Below are 17,240 nucleotides of genomic sequence, written 5' to 3'. Positions count from 1 at the left end.
CATTTCCTCAACATGGTAGCAGGCACCAGACCTGTAAGATTTTGGGCAGAGTAAGTTAGAGGAAGCCCCTTCCAGCCTGATGCGATGTGCTCGAGGGCTTTTCAAGTCTGCCTGCGATAGAGAACGTTCACAGCTTCACTGGCACAGGTTTCTTTTGCAGCAGGTGTCGGAGCTCCTGTACGGGACCTGTAGGAGAAGCCACGTTCACTCTGCGGGGTCCCTGTGCTGTCTCTGTCGGGCCTTCCCAGCTTCCTCTGGAGCACCAGGAATTAGTTGTATGGCCAAAGTCATGCTAGGCGGCCACTCGGGTTACACGGTCTCACGTTCTTCCTGGTGTTGGTGAGATTCAGAAGCTTTAATAGTATCTTAATATTCCTGGACGTGAGCTGGGCATTAACCCTCCTCTAAGCTCTCTTGCTATAAATCTGCGTAAGTCGTGTCTCCTCCTAATGTTGTGTGTCTTCCCGATTCTATTCGGGAGGACGGTACTGCGTGTCACCCAATTTGAGTGGTGCGGCTGAGAGAGCTTTACTGCGGGACCACGGTAAATGGGCGGCAGAAATTTCCTTTTGTTTGTACGCAGCAGAATGGTGGGCCCGAGAGAGAGAGAGGGCAAGGGAGAGAGACAGGGAGAGAGGAAGGAGAGAGAAGGTACCTTACAGCGCTCAAGACTTAAAATCAACATAGAGATTTCAAGAGATGTCTCAAGTTGGCTGCAGATTACATGGATTTTTAAAAATCAGGTTACTGGTGGGTTATGTGTGGAACGGGCTGTGGTTATGACACAGGAGAACGTTAGAGTGTTCTAGAAGTATTATTGCAGAGTGAACACACAGGGTTTCCAAGGCAGACCTGGGGGAGTCTGTGCTTAGCTGAACATCCCACCCTTGATTCTCCCCACGCGCGTGCTGTGACTTTAATCCAAGACGCAGACTTCCACAGAGTGAGGCAGCGGAGTGCCTATGTGAGCGCCTCTGGGATGAGCCTGCGGTAGCTTCTGCCGTGACAAGACCTGGTTGTCCCCACAGGGGTGACGCCCGCCAATGGTGGCAGACAGGACGCAGACGCACACGTCCATGTTATACCCTTGCCCAAACAGCAAAGAAGAATTTTCTAATTTATGTTTCCCCCCTTGAAAACAATGCCCCTTCTTACCAAAGGGGACCAGCTCCTTGAGCTGTTTCCAGGTCACTCTGGGGCCCCATGTCAAGCTACCCCCCCACCCGGGCCCGGCTCAGGGCTCCGTGGGCTGGTGGCCATGCAGCTCGGGGCAGGGCAGCAGGGTGGCTGAGAACGCAGGCCGCTTGCCCCAGCACGGGCAGGAGGGGGAAGATGGCCTTCTTCTCCATGGGCGACGGTAGGGGGACGAGACGCCCCAGTGACCTTCCTTGCCTGACCTCCCGTACAGGTGCGGGAAGGGGTGGCACGATCACCGGGCAAACCCCACGGGGGCTGGTGGGGACGGAGGCAAGAAGTGCCCCTCAGAGGAGCCCTTGTTCATCAGGCTTCCTCAGAAGACTTCCTGTTTCTGTAACTCTCTCCACCTTTATACTATTTCCTCTGAAGCAGGATGCCTTCCGGGCAGTTAAGAGTGAGGTGGGACAGACCTATGGAGAGACTCTGACCATTTCTATGGGTCCTATGCTTCCTAAGGCTAACGGGAGTCTGGGGAGGGGTTTCTTCCCTCCTGGGATATGTTCCCTCTGACGTCAGGCCCAGCTCTCCGTCATGCCTGTCACCAAATATCTGATCCTTTGACCAAAGGAAAACCAGTGACATGTGTCCCTGTACGTACTGTGAACGGATGTAGTGGGAGGTGAGTAAGGACAAGCTAGTCAGGTGAACGCATACAGAATAATCGTGTGTTTGCTTTATTTCTACTTCATCCAAGACCCAACCTTATCCATGACCCTCACGCTCCCCGGTGTCCTTGGGAAGAGCTGGCGCACCGCCCCGTCCAGATTCCCCGGGGTTTCCGGGACACCCTGGGACGCGGCCTCAGCAGGGCGCACAGGCGGGGCGGGTCTCCCACTTGCCCGGCCGCCCGGGAAACACCGCCGAGTGGGCTGTCCCCCCCCCACACTCCCACAGAAAGGGACAGCAGAGTCCACTCCGTGCCCACGCTTCCCCCCAGCGCGGGACGGCGCTCTGACAGACACTGAACATGTCGAGCAGAGCAAGAACAGCCACGACAGACCAGGACACCGAGCTGTCCGTGGACAGAAAAGAACAAAATGTCTTTGTGCAAAAGCACACGAGTGAGAAACTGACCTCCGAGGCGGACGCTTGGCCCTCACACTCACCTGCTGGCTGTCATGTCTGCAGCCAGCGAGAAGACCCGTATTACAGGCACTCTTGAGGGGGGACCCCAAAGAAGACTACTTGAAAAACTCACGTGCAGTTAGTCCGCCGCCCTTGGTCTGTTACTACGTTAAATGAGTGCATAAAAAGGAAGAACTACCTATGAAGCAAAAAGCCCATCACGAAATCACACAGGCATACGCACTCTCACCAGGAGGCAATCACCAGTAGACACAGCATAACACGCGGACGCGTGGCTCACACAGACACGGCAGGACCGCCTGGGTGCAGGGCCGCCGCCCCTAACGCAGATCTCACCCACTGCAGTCACCGGACCCTGGACACTGAGGGTCCGGGGACAACGGGAGTCCACAGTAAACTGCCCGCAGCAGAGCCGGGAACCGCGGATCCAGAACGGATCAGAGTAATAACACTTTATAAAGAAATTCCTGGGGGAAACCTCAAAAAATATTGTTCGAAATACACCTGCCACAGTGTTCTCTAGAAAGAGCTGTGGCCACATCTCTTTGCAAACACACACCATACAGCCAGATCACGGCCACACAGCCTCCCAGGAGATTCAACCTGCTTTCGTGTGCGTGGCTGTGGGAGCGGAAACGCTCTGCTGAGAGGGTGCGTGTAGGTCCCCAGGCCCCAGACTCGGGGGGCGGGGGGGTCAGGTGCTGCACAGCTGGGGGGGCGGGGGGCCCTCCACACGCTTCCTACCACGTCCCTCCTACCGCCTCTGAACGCTACACTTTCCACACGATTACAGAATTAGCTACGAAACTGGAATATTATGGTAACAATGAAAAATTAAGTGATGGTAGAACTAAAATGTTAAATGAAGTTAAAATGCAGTGGGGAAAAAAACCGGGAAACAGACTGCGGTGATGAATTTACAAGATCGCTATACCCCATAGCGGTAAATAACACATGGTTTTCATCCCGTACAATCAGAATTTGAGGCACGGAAATAACACGGAGCGCTGACTGACAGGATGCGGGAAGAGCAGGTCACTCGTGGAGCTCGGCGGTGAAGTCAGAACAGGTACAATCATCAGTGCAGAGCTAACTTAAAACTCTTTAAAACACCCTGGTCTGGAGAAATCTGAGAGGGGCAGGTTGTCGCCGTGCTCTTACTTGAGGACGGCCCGGGGACACAGCTCTTTGTGCAGACTAGTTATTTCCTAAAACCTCACCCCTTCCAGAGAAAAAGGAAAGAGGGCAGGTTCCAAAGCGGCTGACCCAAGGCTTAGGCCACCACACCCGCGTGGCACGGCGGGCGGAGGGGGGAGGTCTGGCAAGGGGAAGAGCGGGTGGGGGGTGGCCGCTCCTGAGCCCCCTGTCCACAAAGACCGCGTGCATTTTCTCCTTCGTCCTACGGCCTGCCCGTCCCCCCGAGCCCCCACACCCCAGGGCACCGGGGACCTGCTCTTTGGGAGCCAACAACGCTGCCCTTCTTTCCTCCGGCAACAAAGGAGCACGTTCTCCACGAATACGCTCTTCATTGAGGGCTCCCCAAAGACCAGGCCTCCTCAAGGAATTCAGAATGCACTTTCCTGGAATGTCAACGCCCCGGCCGCACAAGGGTGGGTGTTGTCAGTGCATTCCGAGGATGCGGGGGGCAGCACCGACCCAGGGCCGGGAGCCCCACGTGGCCTGGGGGCGGGGGGGGCGGTGGAGGGGCCCGGGGACCAAGAGTCCTCTTCCCGGGGGCCGTGCCTCCAGCCTTGCACGATTCCACCAGGAAACGCCTACTGCAGACAGACAAGCAGAATAATCGCTTCCCCCCAGCTTCACACAGCGGCTGGGGCAGCTGACGCTCAGGCCTGGGGGCGCCCTTTAGGATCCCGGATACCTGAGACCAATGTCTCAGGAACGACACATGGTGGAAACAAGAAAGGGGCTTTTAGGGACACCAATGAGGCCCCTTGCTTCTCTTCTTTTCTCAAGCTTCAATCCAAAGACCTTTCTACAAGGTGAGAGCTCTCCTGATTCCCTGCACGCTGAGCAAAGCCAGGACAGAAACAAAGCCACAAAATAACCCCTCAGCGGCCCACGCCAGTGAGTACCCCAGAATCCTAAGGCCATTGTGGGCGTGTGCCTGGGTGGAGAGGGTTTTAAGCTCACATCTCCAGTGTTTAAGAGCAAACAAAGAGTCTACAGTAAAACAGGGGTGCTGAACAGACACTGGTTTCCGCAAAGGGGCTACACAGGGAGGCGTCCGGGCTGGTTTGCAGGACGCGGCTACGGGACGACGCGTGCAAACTCCAACGGGCTTCTCTGGCATCAAAAGGCAACGCTATTCATTTTTAAATCTTCTTTATTCAACATTCAGTAGTGAACAGAACTGATCCTTCAAAAATGCTAAAACAATTGTTTGAACATTGTTTTCATTTTTCAAAGTCCTTGAAAATACTCTGATTTCTCTGGATCCTTGATCATCGGGCAACATTATTTTACAAAGTCGACGCCTACTTCTGAGATGAATCTTTTCTTTGAAAGTATTAACGAGTATAAGAGCCTTAAAGCAACCAAGGTTGTAATTTTACACGAAGGAGAAAAAACACGTACGCACGGACACATATAGGGACATATCCGTTCTGAAATGAAGTCACAATGACCGATGCCAATGAGTCCACAATTGCAGTTTAGACCATTACCACTGAAATGAAGCTTGTTTTATAATATATGCTATACAGCGATTTAACCTTTTCGGCACAGTGTAAATATATTTTTCCCTGTTCCTTGGGAAGCAGGACAGCGTCAGCTTTGAAAGTGGCGAGGCTGCCGCGTGCGTACGGAGCGCTTAGAAAAACAGCGAGACTCAGGCGGCCGGAGTCCGGCGAGGCTGCTTTGACAGCTGTGCTCGAGACAGCACCTCGGGCTGAAGTCGGCATTGGAAATAGGTCAGAGGACCAACATTGGAGGGTGACCCAAGAGTGCCGAAAAGTTAAAGCAGCTGTCCACAAACACAGTGAAGGAACCAAGCAAAGGCGGCCCCTGTTAGCACTTAGGACACAGCAGGTGTTAGTCACGAGAAGTCAGGGTCACGGAGAGACGCCGGCACCGGGGGCAGACGCTGCAGGCACGTTAGCTCCTGGGCCTCCAGGCGCCCTCACTCCCGCGCGGCCAAACTGCCTCCCTGTTCACCGTTCCACGATTTCACAATCATCAGTACTTGAAAAAACTGTCGTCAGAGACTAAAGTGAATTTTAGAAACTCCTTTAAAATTGCAAGTCAGGGCCCCTGCTCTATACTTCACTCCTGAGAACCCTTACGTTCCCAAGACTTTCAGGATCAGCACGGTAACGCAGCCCGAGGAAAAGCGACATCACACGTTTCGTGAGCACAGCCAATAAACCTGGGCTTTCTTCAAAACATCCTCTCCTTCCCAAAGGACTGTGATAGGCAACACCCGAAAAAGGTGTAGGACATGCTATGTGTTTGCCACAGCAAAGCCACCTGGGACTCAGCTCTTGGAGGGACCGTCACGACAGATGCCCCATTCACCATGAGTTCACGGCGGGGAGCTGGGGCACAATGGGGAGCTTTATTCCTCCTGAGACAACTGGTATCTTCAGAACATTTACATAGTGAAACTTCACAGATACTCTATTCAAACTAACGGAATTACAAAGTAATACAGTTCTGATTCATAGGCACACGCAAGGACCCCTCCACCCCTTTCCCCTAAATAATTCAGAAAACAAAATTTGCTCAAGGCGAATTTAAATGTCGAGTATGTTCGAAAGTCCTCAATCGCACAATTGTTGCAAGAAACCACGAAGCTAGCAGCACTGACCCCAAAAGCGTGAGCACAGAAGCAAAATCAGCCACAAAGCCCCCAAGCGTGAGACACCAGAGAACGGAGCATGCCCGCGATGTCCACACCACGCCCCCCCAGAGATGCAGAATTCAGAATGTTCTTGCATTCCTGAGCCATATCCTGATCGCATCCCCTGCGAGGAGGGGAAAGAGGCTGAGTGGTATGGAAATGCAGCAAAAGCAGCAACCCAGCCCCCCTCCCGCCCCCCGCCAGCAGCCGCGAGCATGGCCAGCAAGGACAGCAGCTGGACGGCGGACGGGCTGCAATGACATCTCCACTAGGGCTTAGCTCACCTGCTCACTGTCCTTCCTTTTCCTTGTCAACTAAAGTGGACACACGTCCCGTGTGCCCCCAGTTACTCCTCAGAGCTCACCTTGCCTGAGCCCCTCTTGGGCGCACCCCTGTCCCCGCCAAAGAAGCGCCCAAGGGAGTCAAGGATGCCCGCATCTCTGTGCCTCGGGAGGAAGCCGTGCCTGGCGTGATCCATGGCGCTTGCTGAGGCCAGGTACTTGGATCCGTGCCTCTGGGAGGGTCTTTTCTGTGACGCCATCACATCCAGGCCCTCGGGAGTGGCTGCACTGTCCTCTTGGATGGTCTGGAGCTCGTCTGACTCCGAGGGCCTGTCTTTGAAGGTGTTGTCCTCTCTCCCCGGGGCATCTCGGGAAAAGAGGCGGATCAAGTGGGGGCGGCCCCCGGGGTCAGCTGGGTTGGCGTCCTGCCAGGCATTCTTTGGGTTCGCTGTGCGCTTGGAGTCTGTCACCGCTGTGTCCTGAGAGGGGGTCCCATTGTTCCGCTCCACATCTGCCTCCCCTGCAAACAACAGTGAGACATGAACACGGGCCGTGCAAAGCAGAGCGGGGACAATGCCGCTTTCTTCCAGGGCCAGGGACCTGCTTGTCTCCTACCAAAGCCACAGAATGTGCGCGGGGCCGGCAAGCGACGCGGCAGCCCCGGGCGGCTTCTGCCAGGACCCGACCTGCCCTGCGTCCTACTCGCAGGTCTTGTCTCAGGGGCCCTAACTCGAGAGCTGGCCCCCTAGACCAAGCGCACCCGGCTTCCTGCTGAAGTGACTGCCGCACAGAGACGGCGGTCGCCCCAGTGCTGGGACAGGCCGGACTGCAGGTGTCTCTGCGGGACATTCAGTCTCCAGAGCTCCACAGGTGCCTAAGCTAAACGTGCTGGGAGCACTGATCTGACCAAAGGTGTTTTTAGTGTTCTCGATGAAAATGGAACTTCCCACATCTTTTTGCACTGCATGCCCTAAGAAATGGGGCATTTAGAATTCTTTAGTTTCCAGATTCCACAAGAGGCCCCTTGCTCTAGAGAACTGCTTATTCAGGTCATTTTCACACGGCTTCCCTTCTGTAAGCAGCCACAGGGATGAAGTCTGAGGTGGGAATGGCCTGTTCATGTGCTCCCCCACCGTCCCGCACCGCTTAGACACACGCACGGCAGCACACCCATTCTGCTCTCAAGTTGCCCGTTAGGTTTGAGTGCATGTCCACTCCACCCTTAGTTACTTATCTACAGAAAATGTGGGTTTACTCACACTTTCCTGTAATACCACCCATCCACCCATCCACCCAACTACCCACCAATCTGTTCACTGACATTTACCCAACAGCACCAACCACCTATCCATTTACCTGCTTAGCCACCTACCCACCTAACCATCCACTGACCCATCCACAGATCTGTCCACCCAGCTACCCCTCTACCCAGCCACCCACCAGCCATCCTTCCACCCACCCATCCTTCCACCCACCCACCCATCCTTCCACCCACGCAGCCACCCACCCACCCATCCATCTTACCAACCATCCCTTATTTACTGAGCACTTAGGAAGTGTAATGTACTGGCCTCGATGTTTGGGCTGCAGTGGTGAACAAGATGTGGTCCTTGTCTCATGAACATCGTGGAAAGGAATGTTATGAAATGAAGTGACTCCCCAAATGGCGGGTCCCCATCCTAAACCCCAGTCCCTGCGAATGTGAACTTATTTGGAAATAGGGCCTTTTGTAGATACAATCAAGGTAAGATGAGGTTGTGCTGGAAGAGCGTGGACCTAACACCTGATTGATGTCCTGATAAAAAGAGGGTGCTTTGGACAGAGACACAGACACACAGGGCAGAGGCCGTCTGATGGTGGCAGGGAGCAGAGGGACGTGGGACACCAGAAGGTAAGAGGCACGGATCCTCCCGGAGAGCTGGCAGGGGAGCCCAGCCCTGCTGGCACCCGAGTTCGATGCCGGCCTCCGGAACGTGAGAGAGGAGTTTCTGGTTGTTGCAAATCCCCCAGCTGTGGTTATTTGTTGCTGCAGCCGCAGGACAGACACAACGTGCAACTGCCTATCAACCTGTGACAGTTACGACAACAGGGCAGGAGACAGGGCTTCAGGGAGGCCCCTTGAGGGATGGAATGAGTGGACCGAGGGCACACTGGGGCAGAGTGGGGGTGCCTCTGCAAGGGGGCAGACGCCCAGCAGAAAGGCCTGAAGCCGGAGGGACTGGTGAGAAGAGCAGGTGAGCGGGGGGCCCAGACCCCTGGTCAAGACTGCACAGGCCTCAGCGGCCAGGAAAGGCTCCCAGGAGGGACCAGAGACCGCTGGGGGATGTGGGTGGGATGAGACTTCCAGGAAGACGGTGGCTGGGCCTGCGGGTGGGCACAGGTGGGAGGGACTGCTGGCCACGGGAGAGGTGGAGGGGAGGCCACGGAGGTCCCTGAGGGGGGAGGGGCCCAGCGGAAGCAGCAGACTTTCCCCTGCGTTACACGTGTTCTCAGAAGTGTGTGCACGCACAACACACACTCTCACTAACACAACAGTCCCCAAAGGCAGATGATTCCACACTCTTTCGACAAAATCACATTGGTCAGGAGACTGTCCCATGAATGACACTCATCAGACAGACACTATTTTCACCTGTATCTCCGAAGGAGACTACGTCACCCCCAACGTATGCCCTCAGTGTTTGCCAGGGACAAAGTTCAAGGCGGACACCTGGCACCCGGGGTCACCGTGACCTCATTCAGGCCCCTACGAGATAGCGTGTGAGGTGCGCCTGATGCCTTAGAAAGACGTCATGCCCTAGAGCATGGCCCATCTTCTCCGACGACTGACGAAATCCAACCCCACAAGAACAGGATGATTTCTAACGCGTCGACCCAATGCCTCACTGCACTGCAGCGACAGGAAAATACCACGGCCGTCATCAAACTGCAGATTTTTGCAGGAACACGCTGCTAATTTATAGGTTGCCACAGAAATAGGGTCTGAATTTCTAGCTGTGCTTTATAATCTGTGGCTAATAGAAATTAATGCAAATGGGGAAGAGGAACAAAAGCTACATTGTACATAATTACACGCATTAACACAACACAGGCGCATCTGAATACTAATATTTATACAACAGTTGGGCTTTGTGTCCCTGAATAGGGCTGTTTGTAAGGCACAGAGAAGGGCATTCGTGTCCTAAAAGTAGCTTCTCTGAGCACAAGGGGCATGGGGAGCGGTGGAAATCTGTGGATGTGCAGCATTTTTGGTGGGGACAAGTGCAGTTTTAACTTGTCAATTAATATCAGCTTTCATCAAATTAAAGCCCGATGCAAGGTTCTTATTTAGACTATAATGAAGGGGCATCGCGTTTAGTGCACAGTTTGTGAGGCATGGGTCGGATTCTGCCAGAACAGGCACTTAGAATGCTCTGTTGTTCAAATTCTACAGGAATTTGCACTAAAACTTAATTTAAAAAAAAAAAAGCGCACCTCAATCCAGTTGCTAGAATGGCCTCCAGAAAACTGTGGTGGAAAATGTACTGGACTTTTGAAAGTAATGCTGTTAAAATCCCAGAATGGCTTCCTGGAACACCTCTGAGGAACAGAGACGTCACTCCCTCCAGAGTGGTTTCTGGAACACAGACCCCCGCCAAGCAGGAGCGGTGCGTCCTATTACAGACACTCAGGTCAGAACCTGAGCAAGGCTCCAGCCGACGGTCACGGTGGCCCCACTCCTGCCTGGGAGTCCGGCTCCTTCCCACCCACGCAGTCCCTGGCAGGCAGGGTATCCTAAACCCTGTGGCTTCTCCCCCTCGATTATTTCTCACGTGACTGACTACAACCATCTTCTTCCTTTTTCTTTTCTTTCTCTTTTTTTTTTTTTTTTGCCACTTTATGCTGGGGTTTTGTGACATCACCATTGCCAGTCCGCAGACTTCAGCCTCTCTCGTGGGATTCCATGTACCCACAGCTGCTGGAGGAGCCCGCCCAAGGCCTCCCGGTCCACGCCCCTCATGCAGGCCCCCAGGGGCTCCCCACGGCCACGGGCACCAAGGACAGGCTCGCCTTCCTGTTCTTCCATTCACACTCCAACATGTCCCCGCACGGGTGCCCAACTCATGTCCTCGCACGGGTGCCCAACTCATGTCCTCAGGCCTCTGCCGTCCTGACCGCCTCCCAGTCCCACGTCTGAGCCGCCCAGAGGCCTGCGCTGGGCATCTGGACGGTGCTTTTGGGAAACACAGCTCCACTGGTCAGCTCCTCGGAGCGGCCGCCTTCGGTTCCTGAGAAGTGCGTGGATGTGTTCCTCTCCGGCCGGGCGGTGTGTCTGAGGGGCCCTGGCGAGGGTGGCCTCTAGCTCACCCCTCGGGGCGCTCGGTGTGTATGCAGCAGGCGCCCAGCACAACTGCCCGATCAGACATGCGGACGTGTGCAGGGCCATTCCTCCAAAAGGACAGAACAGAAGCCAAATACCAGCTCCCCCCTTCCTTGTTAGAAGACTTAGCTGTTGGCATTACAGCTGTTAAATTGCTTTCTATAGTCTTTTTTTTAAGTAAAGATTTCCCTTCGGTCCCGAAAGGGCTCTACACCAGGGTCTAAGGAGCTCTGGCTTAGAAATGAATTTCAGTTGTATAATCTAATTCCTTCTGGCCATGCAGAGGTTCTGTAATATTCTAAATTTAATCAGTTGGCATGGCTCTGAGGTAGCAGAAGAAAGAATTAAGTCTCCCTGCTCTATTCCCCCACAAACTCCAAATCCGAGTTCGTGCGTTAGGCCTGGTTGCTCCTAACGACCGTGGCTCGTTGAGTGGGGCTGACCTGACAAGCCGTTTCGCCCACTGGTGTTCTGTGGTCCGCCAGAGAGCACCTGACCGCCTGGGGGGCGCCTGACGCGTGGAGAGCAGAGAAACTCCCATCGCTGCAAAGCTGTGGATGGCAGTGTCCAGAGTCAGGGCCAAGGAGGGCCAGAGGTCTGCAGGACACAGCAGAGAAGGGCCCCGGAGACTAGCCTCAGCCCCTGTAACTAGCCGACAGCCTCGGGCAGGTCATGGAACAGAGTGTGTGCTGATGGAACGAGGAGATACAGGGACGTTCTTGCCAAATGCCGGAAGGCCGTCTCAGCAGCAGGTGCCGAGGCCCTGCCTGGCGCCCCTGCTCCCCCACGCACAGCTGGCCACCGAGAGCCCTGGGGAGCGAGGCCTTTGCCTCTGGGTGTTCTGGATGCATGATCGACAGCCAGAAGCAGGTAGTTTTAGGAGCCCCTGTGTTCATATGAGGAAACTGAGACACAGGAGAGTGAAGCAGGAATCGATTAGCTGATGCTAATCCAGGTCCGCGACCTCCGGGGGCCTCGCACCCGCTCTGCTCCTGCCCCCACTGGCTCTACCTGCAACGAGGTTTGCCTCTAAGGGTAAAGTTTCACTGCAGATAACTGGCGGCTACCCCATGTGTGGGTCCCCGCTGCTTAACAGAGAGGGACGGACGAGGCGAGGCGGAGGGCCTTTGCAGAAAGCCACCTGGCCCGAACGAGGAGCTCAGCACCCCCGAGAGTTTAGAAAACCCACCCGCCTGTAGCCAGGGCAGGACACACACCAAATACTCATCAGATTGTCGCAAATAACGATGATGAAGAAATTCTTGCCCTACATTTAAATAGTACTATTTTTTATTTTTGTTTATTTTTTTAAAGATCTTATTTATTTATTTCAGAGTGAGCGCAAAAGAGAGCATGAACGGGGGTGGGGGGCAGAGGAAGAGGGAGAAGCAGACTCCCCGCTGAGCAGGGAGCCCGATGTGGGGGGGATCGCATCCCAGGGGATCCTCTCCTGGGATCATTACCTGAGCCAAAGGCAGGTGCTTAACCGACGGAGCCACCCAGGTGCCCCAATATTACTACTTTTTAATGTAGCGTATATATCTTATGCTCTATTCCAGTGCACCCATGGAAATCAAGTTTTATGAACAACTTCCATCCAAACCACCTCTGTGTGTACGTGTGTGTATGTGAGAAAAAATACAGATGTCAAGTAGCACCCCAGAGGCGATAAACCAGAACGCAGAGGATGGCACCCCAGGTCCGTGGGGCGGTGAGTTAGTCACCGTCCAGACACTAGGTTCACCTCCTAACGACAGCACAGCGTGCATGGGGGGCCCTGTCCCCTCACCTCTGCTCACGGGGTGCTCCCACTGGGAGGAGCGCTTAATCTCAGACATGCTGAGCGTCCCGAGCCCGCTGCAGTGGGCACGGCTGCTTCCTGCCTGTGGAAATGCCGTCACTGGGTGGGCACCCAGCGCTTTTCACCCCTTGGGGTGGACTTGAGATGCTGCCCCCACAGCGTGCCGAGTCTGTGGGGTGCGGTTGGGGTGGGCACGGTCCCGGCTTACCTCCTGGGTCTGAGCCTCTCTCTAAACGACAGGTCAGTGCAGATAACAGCATTTATTTAGTTACTCAAAGCATGACTATGTTTGCTCACCAAACCAGAATAAAGCATAATCCAGAAATCATCTCATGAATGCAAGTCCATTCAATTTAACTAAAATAAGAAACTCCTACCGATAAGATGTGACCATCCAAACTTTAACGTTTTCTCCTCTGAACAGAAATCTCGAAATACTACACCAAGGGGATTACCCAACAAGGCCTCACTCGGGTCATTCAATACAACTTCATATTCATGGCCGATCAGCTCTTCAGTGAGAACGAAACAATGAAAAATGATCGTCGCTCAGTTAATTAGAGGTTTTGCCAATATTACACGCAGATGTGTGCAGTTAGGGACCGAGCCCACCCAGGTCATTGCCGTTGGTTTACTTTGCTTCTAGGTGCCGTTCCCTCCAGATTCGTGTGCCGACTTCCCAGCCCGGGGACGTAGTGAACGCTCGGGGCGGGCAGACGGGTCTCCGTAGTTCCATCCTGGGACTTTGGCAAGTTGTTCTCTTGCCCGCTAGAACGCCAAGAGAAAACACAGAACTGCTGTATACTAGCTCACAGTGTCACTAGAAAAAGGAAATTCAGTATAGGAAGAACAGGAAAAGCATCGTCTCCTAATAAAGGGCTGTGGGACACATCTGGGTCACTTTTTGACCCACCCGCCAAGATGCTGCTCCGTCTGCCCGTCTCCTTGGCCCACCCCAGGCGGAGACCTTGTCGTCCAGCTCTGCTGAGTGACCTTCCAGCAAGGTCAAAGCTGGGAGAGCATGAGGAAGCTGCAGGTCTCCAGCACACCTGAGGTTCAGATCCAATTCCCCCTGCAAACAGTCCAAACCCCACGGATGGCGATGTTTCTACGCTGGACCCAGTTCTCACTCTGCCACCAACCACGAACATTTCCCCGTGAAGGGGCTTATGTGAACCAGTTCCCCATTGGTATTTCTCCTACATGACATCCCTCAAATATTTGGGCAGAAAATAAAATTTGTTTTTCATGTTGAGGGATCAGACTGGTTTCACCCATCTTTTTACCTGGCTTTACAAGCATCTGTTCTAGGGACATATCTCGTTGGACTCAAAATGCAGAGTACAAGTCTAGTTTGTTGGAGTTGTTTGAAGATCCCATAAATGGCCCCAAACCCCACAAAGTCCCAACTGAACTGATTTGAGGAGTCTGTCCTCCATCATTGGGATTTTTCACCCAAGGAACTAGGATTCTTCCTGGTTCAAAAACATGGGTTCCCAGCTTACTGTCTGAACCACCTCCCTGAGCTGGGCCTCATACACCATGGACCACGGTCTCCAAGGCCCCACAGGAGCCCGCCCAGAATCACTGCCTCCGTACCTTGTCTAGGGCCCACAGGACAGACGACTACCTAAGGACACAGTGGGACTCCTAACTCCAAACTACGAGCAGCTAGGAGCAAGCCTTCTGAGATGCCCAGGCTCCTGCCACACGCCTCCTGACCAGCTGGAGGCACCTTCTTGTCCCCCGCCCCAGATTGCGCACCTCGCGCAGCCCTGCTTGCAATGTCGTGTGGTACGCGGCAGAAGGGACCCCGAGAACACAGGGACCCTGCACGGAGAAAGTTCTAAATGGGGCAGCCAGGCACCTTCCTGGGCTGGAGAGGGCATTTGCACAGTGACGGGGACGTGGGCGCTGGGACACTCGGTGACTTTCGTCTAAATACACAATGGCAGAATTCAGAGGAGCTGTATGCGCTGTTGTCCTGCTATACTCAACCGTTTTCTCCTGAGTGATCTGCAATCTGGTTTCCTAGCTGCCAGGCCCTCTAGGAAGTATCATGCAAAATAAGCCCACAGACCCACATGCAGCAGTGTGTCTTACTTTTCATAACCGTTCAGATTCCTCCTTGGTTTCTAATCCAAAGCAGCAGAGGGGCATAGGTTAAAAGGACTATCATTATGGAACGAATCCACAAAATGGAGCAAATCTTCAATTATTTGGTCTTTGATTTGTTGTTTTTAAACTCATGCTTGAACTTTTACTTTTTTCCCCCATATTTTTCCACCTCGTGGTATCTGAAGAATTACTGACGATGGAAGCTATTGTACCATCCAGAATATCACAGCTGACCTTATTTCAGGCCCTCTCTTACGGGGACAAGTTCACAGGGCCAAGCAAGGGCGCGCACACCCAAGTTCATGTCCTTCAGAGCAGGCGAGCTGAAGTCACATGCCATTCTTTATAGTCAGGAAGAACTTGGAGATACAGAGATGGCTGCAAAGAGCTCGAGAAAAGTTACCCCATACTTCAGGCCTTTGCAGAACAGCTCCTACTTGCAAATTACTGAGAGAAGGTCGCACTGCCTCTTGCAGCCCGGGGAGAACCGTCCAGAAGCCCAGGACTCCACACCGATACAAGACAACATTACTCTGGTCCAGAGGTCTTTCTAAACCCTGCTCGCTTCTCCCGGAGGGCAGGGCGCGGCTCGACTGCTTCAGGGTTTTCATGGAAGGGGCTTTGTAGTCGAGCACACAGCCCCCCAGAGCACGCCTGCCCATCGACCGCTGCTCAGAACAGCAGCTCCCTGGGCAAGAACAGGCTCCAATTCCCACCAGCAGAGATTCCAGGAGAGCTGAAGAAGCGGGAGGCAGAGTGTTCCTTTTGTGTAGACCTGAGGCTGGACCAGGTTCCCATTTTCACTGAAGGTATGAAATTGGTCATTAGTTATTATTGGAACAAAATGTCCTGTTGCTTTTCCTTCTAACAGAGGTGTTTTTGCTGTTGTTGCTTGTTTTTAACTTTTTTGCCTCGACCCTCTGGGCCTGAAGGCGTGGGATCTCCACAGTGGGGGCCGGGACCCCCAGAGGGTCTCACCACCAGAGTCTAGATTACAGACTCTCCTTGGAGTCTTTACGAGGATCAATTTAGATAAAAACATTCTGACAGCAGAGAAGCATAATTAAAGCTCCTCGAACCTGCTATAACCAAGTGCAAAAATAAAAACCAGCCAGCGTGCAAAGGGAGCACAATTCTTAATGGTGGGGTGTGCTTCACAGCCGCCTCTGGGGATAACAGCGGCAGGCCCGGCCCGCCTCGCCCCTACCACCCCCAAGCAGGACCAGAAGGCCTTCCTAGGAACGTTGCCACTGGGGAACCCCTGCTTCCTCACCGGAGGCCTGAGGCCATGAGATGTGGGTGTGGGGGGGACTATGGAGGGGGAGGCACAGACCCCTCCCCCAGCTCTGGCCAGACATGCCCCCCTTTCTAAGGTGGGTTCTTAGCACTGGGCGTGCAGATGTGTTATCTGATGGAAGAACGTCTCGCCCACTGACACGATAAGGCCTGAAAGAAGCATCTTGCCAGGTCTGTGTGTGGACCATCAGCCGCTGCCCATCACGGAGGGGCCGGAGGCGCCGCACTTCGCACCAAGCCTAGGCTCCGCTGGGATCTGACTGAACTCGAGTCAAGCGCCCCAGGGAAAAGCCAGGGGCCGGCAGCAGGGAGTGCCTGCAGGCTCTGTCGTAGGGACAGCCACCTGGGAACAGGTGCCCCCAGCTCCCATCCTGGAGATGGAGACAGGTGGGGGCCCTTTCCGGTGAGGGGCAGCCTTCTATCGACTTGCCACAAGCCAGGCTTAGACAGACCTCACTCTAAAAAGATGGTGACATAGGGCACCTGGGTGGCTCCGTCGGTGAAGCGTCTGCCTTCGGCTCAGGTCATGATCCATGGTCCTGGGATCCAGTCCCGCATCGGGTTTTCTCTGTTGAGCGGGGAGGCTGCTTGTCCCTCTCCCTCTGCCTGCCACTCCCCCTGCTTGTGCTCTCTCTCTCTCGAATAAATAAATAAGATCTTTAAAAAAACAAAAAAAAAAATTAAAAAAAAAAAGAGATGGTGACTCAAGCATGCTGTCCAGTAAAGGGTGAGGCGGAGCCCATGCTGAGTGTGCCTGACCATGCTTTGGCTGACCATCGGTTTAAAGAGAAGGGGCGCTGGGAGTACCCGCGAGCCTCTGACCTGGCTGGCCGGGCCCCTCTCTGCAGAGGAGCCAGGGAGAGGGGGCCTGGGCGGGCGGAGCGTGGAATTTGTGAGTGTAGGCCAGAGCTGAAGAGGACCCTCCTTGTTTGTGGAATACTTCTGTCCCTGGCTCGCTGTGCTTGGGGTCACCAGGGAGGGGGAAGGAAACAAAAAGGCCATGGTTGTGGCCCGCGGACTTGCTATGGCAGAAATTCTACGTCTATGAGAGGCATGCGGCCGCCCTCCAGGCTGCCCGCAGAGATTGCTTTAAAACTTCTCCACAAACGAATCTTATCAACCCACCCATCTCAACATGAATGCCTCCTTTGTGTACCCAGAACATATAGTTTTTATTTGCTCTCAATAGCTCACCCCTCGAGTCCTCCCACAGCAGGAATGGGGTCATGGGAGAGGCTGCCC

General features: G+C 54.1%; 1 protein-coding gene across 9 annotated transcripts in view; it reads right to left on the bottom strand.

Annotated features, from left to right (window-relative positions):
- The window catches only part of LOC103658422 (myelin basic protein), a 114,528-nt gene that overhangs the window by 29,116 nt on the left and 68,172 nt on the right, over window positions 1–17,240 (bottom strand). For all 9 annotated transcript variants that reach the window (XM_040632422.1, XM_040632424.1, XM_040632425.1 and 6 more), the window contains one exon: window positions 6,507–6,943. In XM_040632422.1, the coding sequence (XP_040488356.1) occupies window positions 6,507–6,943 (437 nt within the window). The remainder of the gene's footprint in view (window positions 1–6,506; window positions 6,944–17,240) is intronic.

This window comes from Ursus maritimus, unplaced genomic scaffold (assembly GCF_017311325.1).
Source record: "Ursus maritimus isolate PB19 unplaced genomic scaffold, ASM1731132v1 scaffold_18, whole genome shotgun sequence".
Classification (NCBI taxonomy): domain Eukaryota; kingdom Metazoa; phylum Chordata; class Mammalia; order Carnivora; family Ursidae; genus Ursus; species Ursus maritimus.
This window is presented reverse-complemented; position numbering and strand designations above follow the sequence as displayed.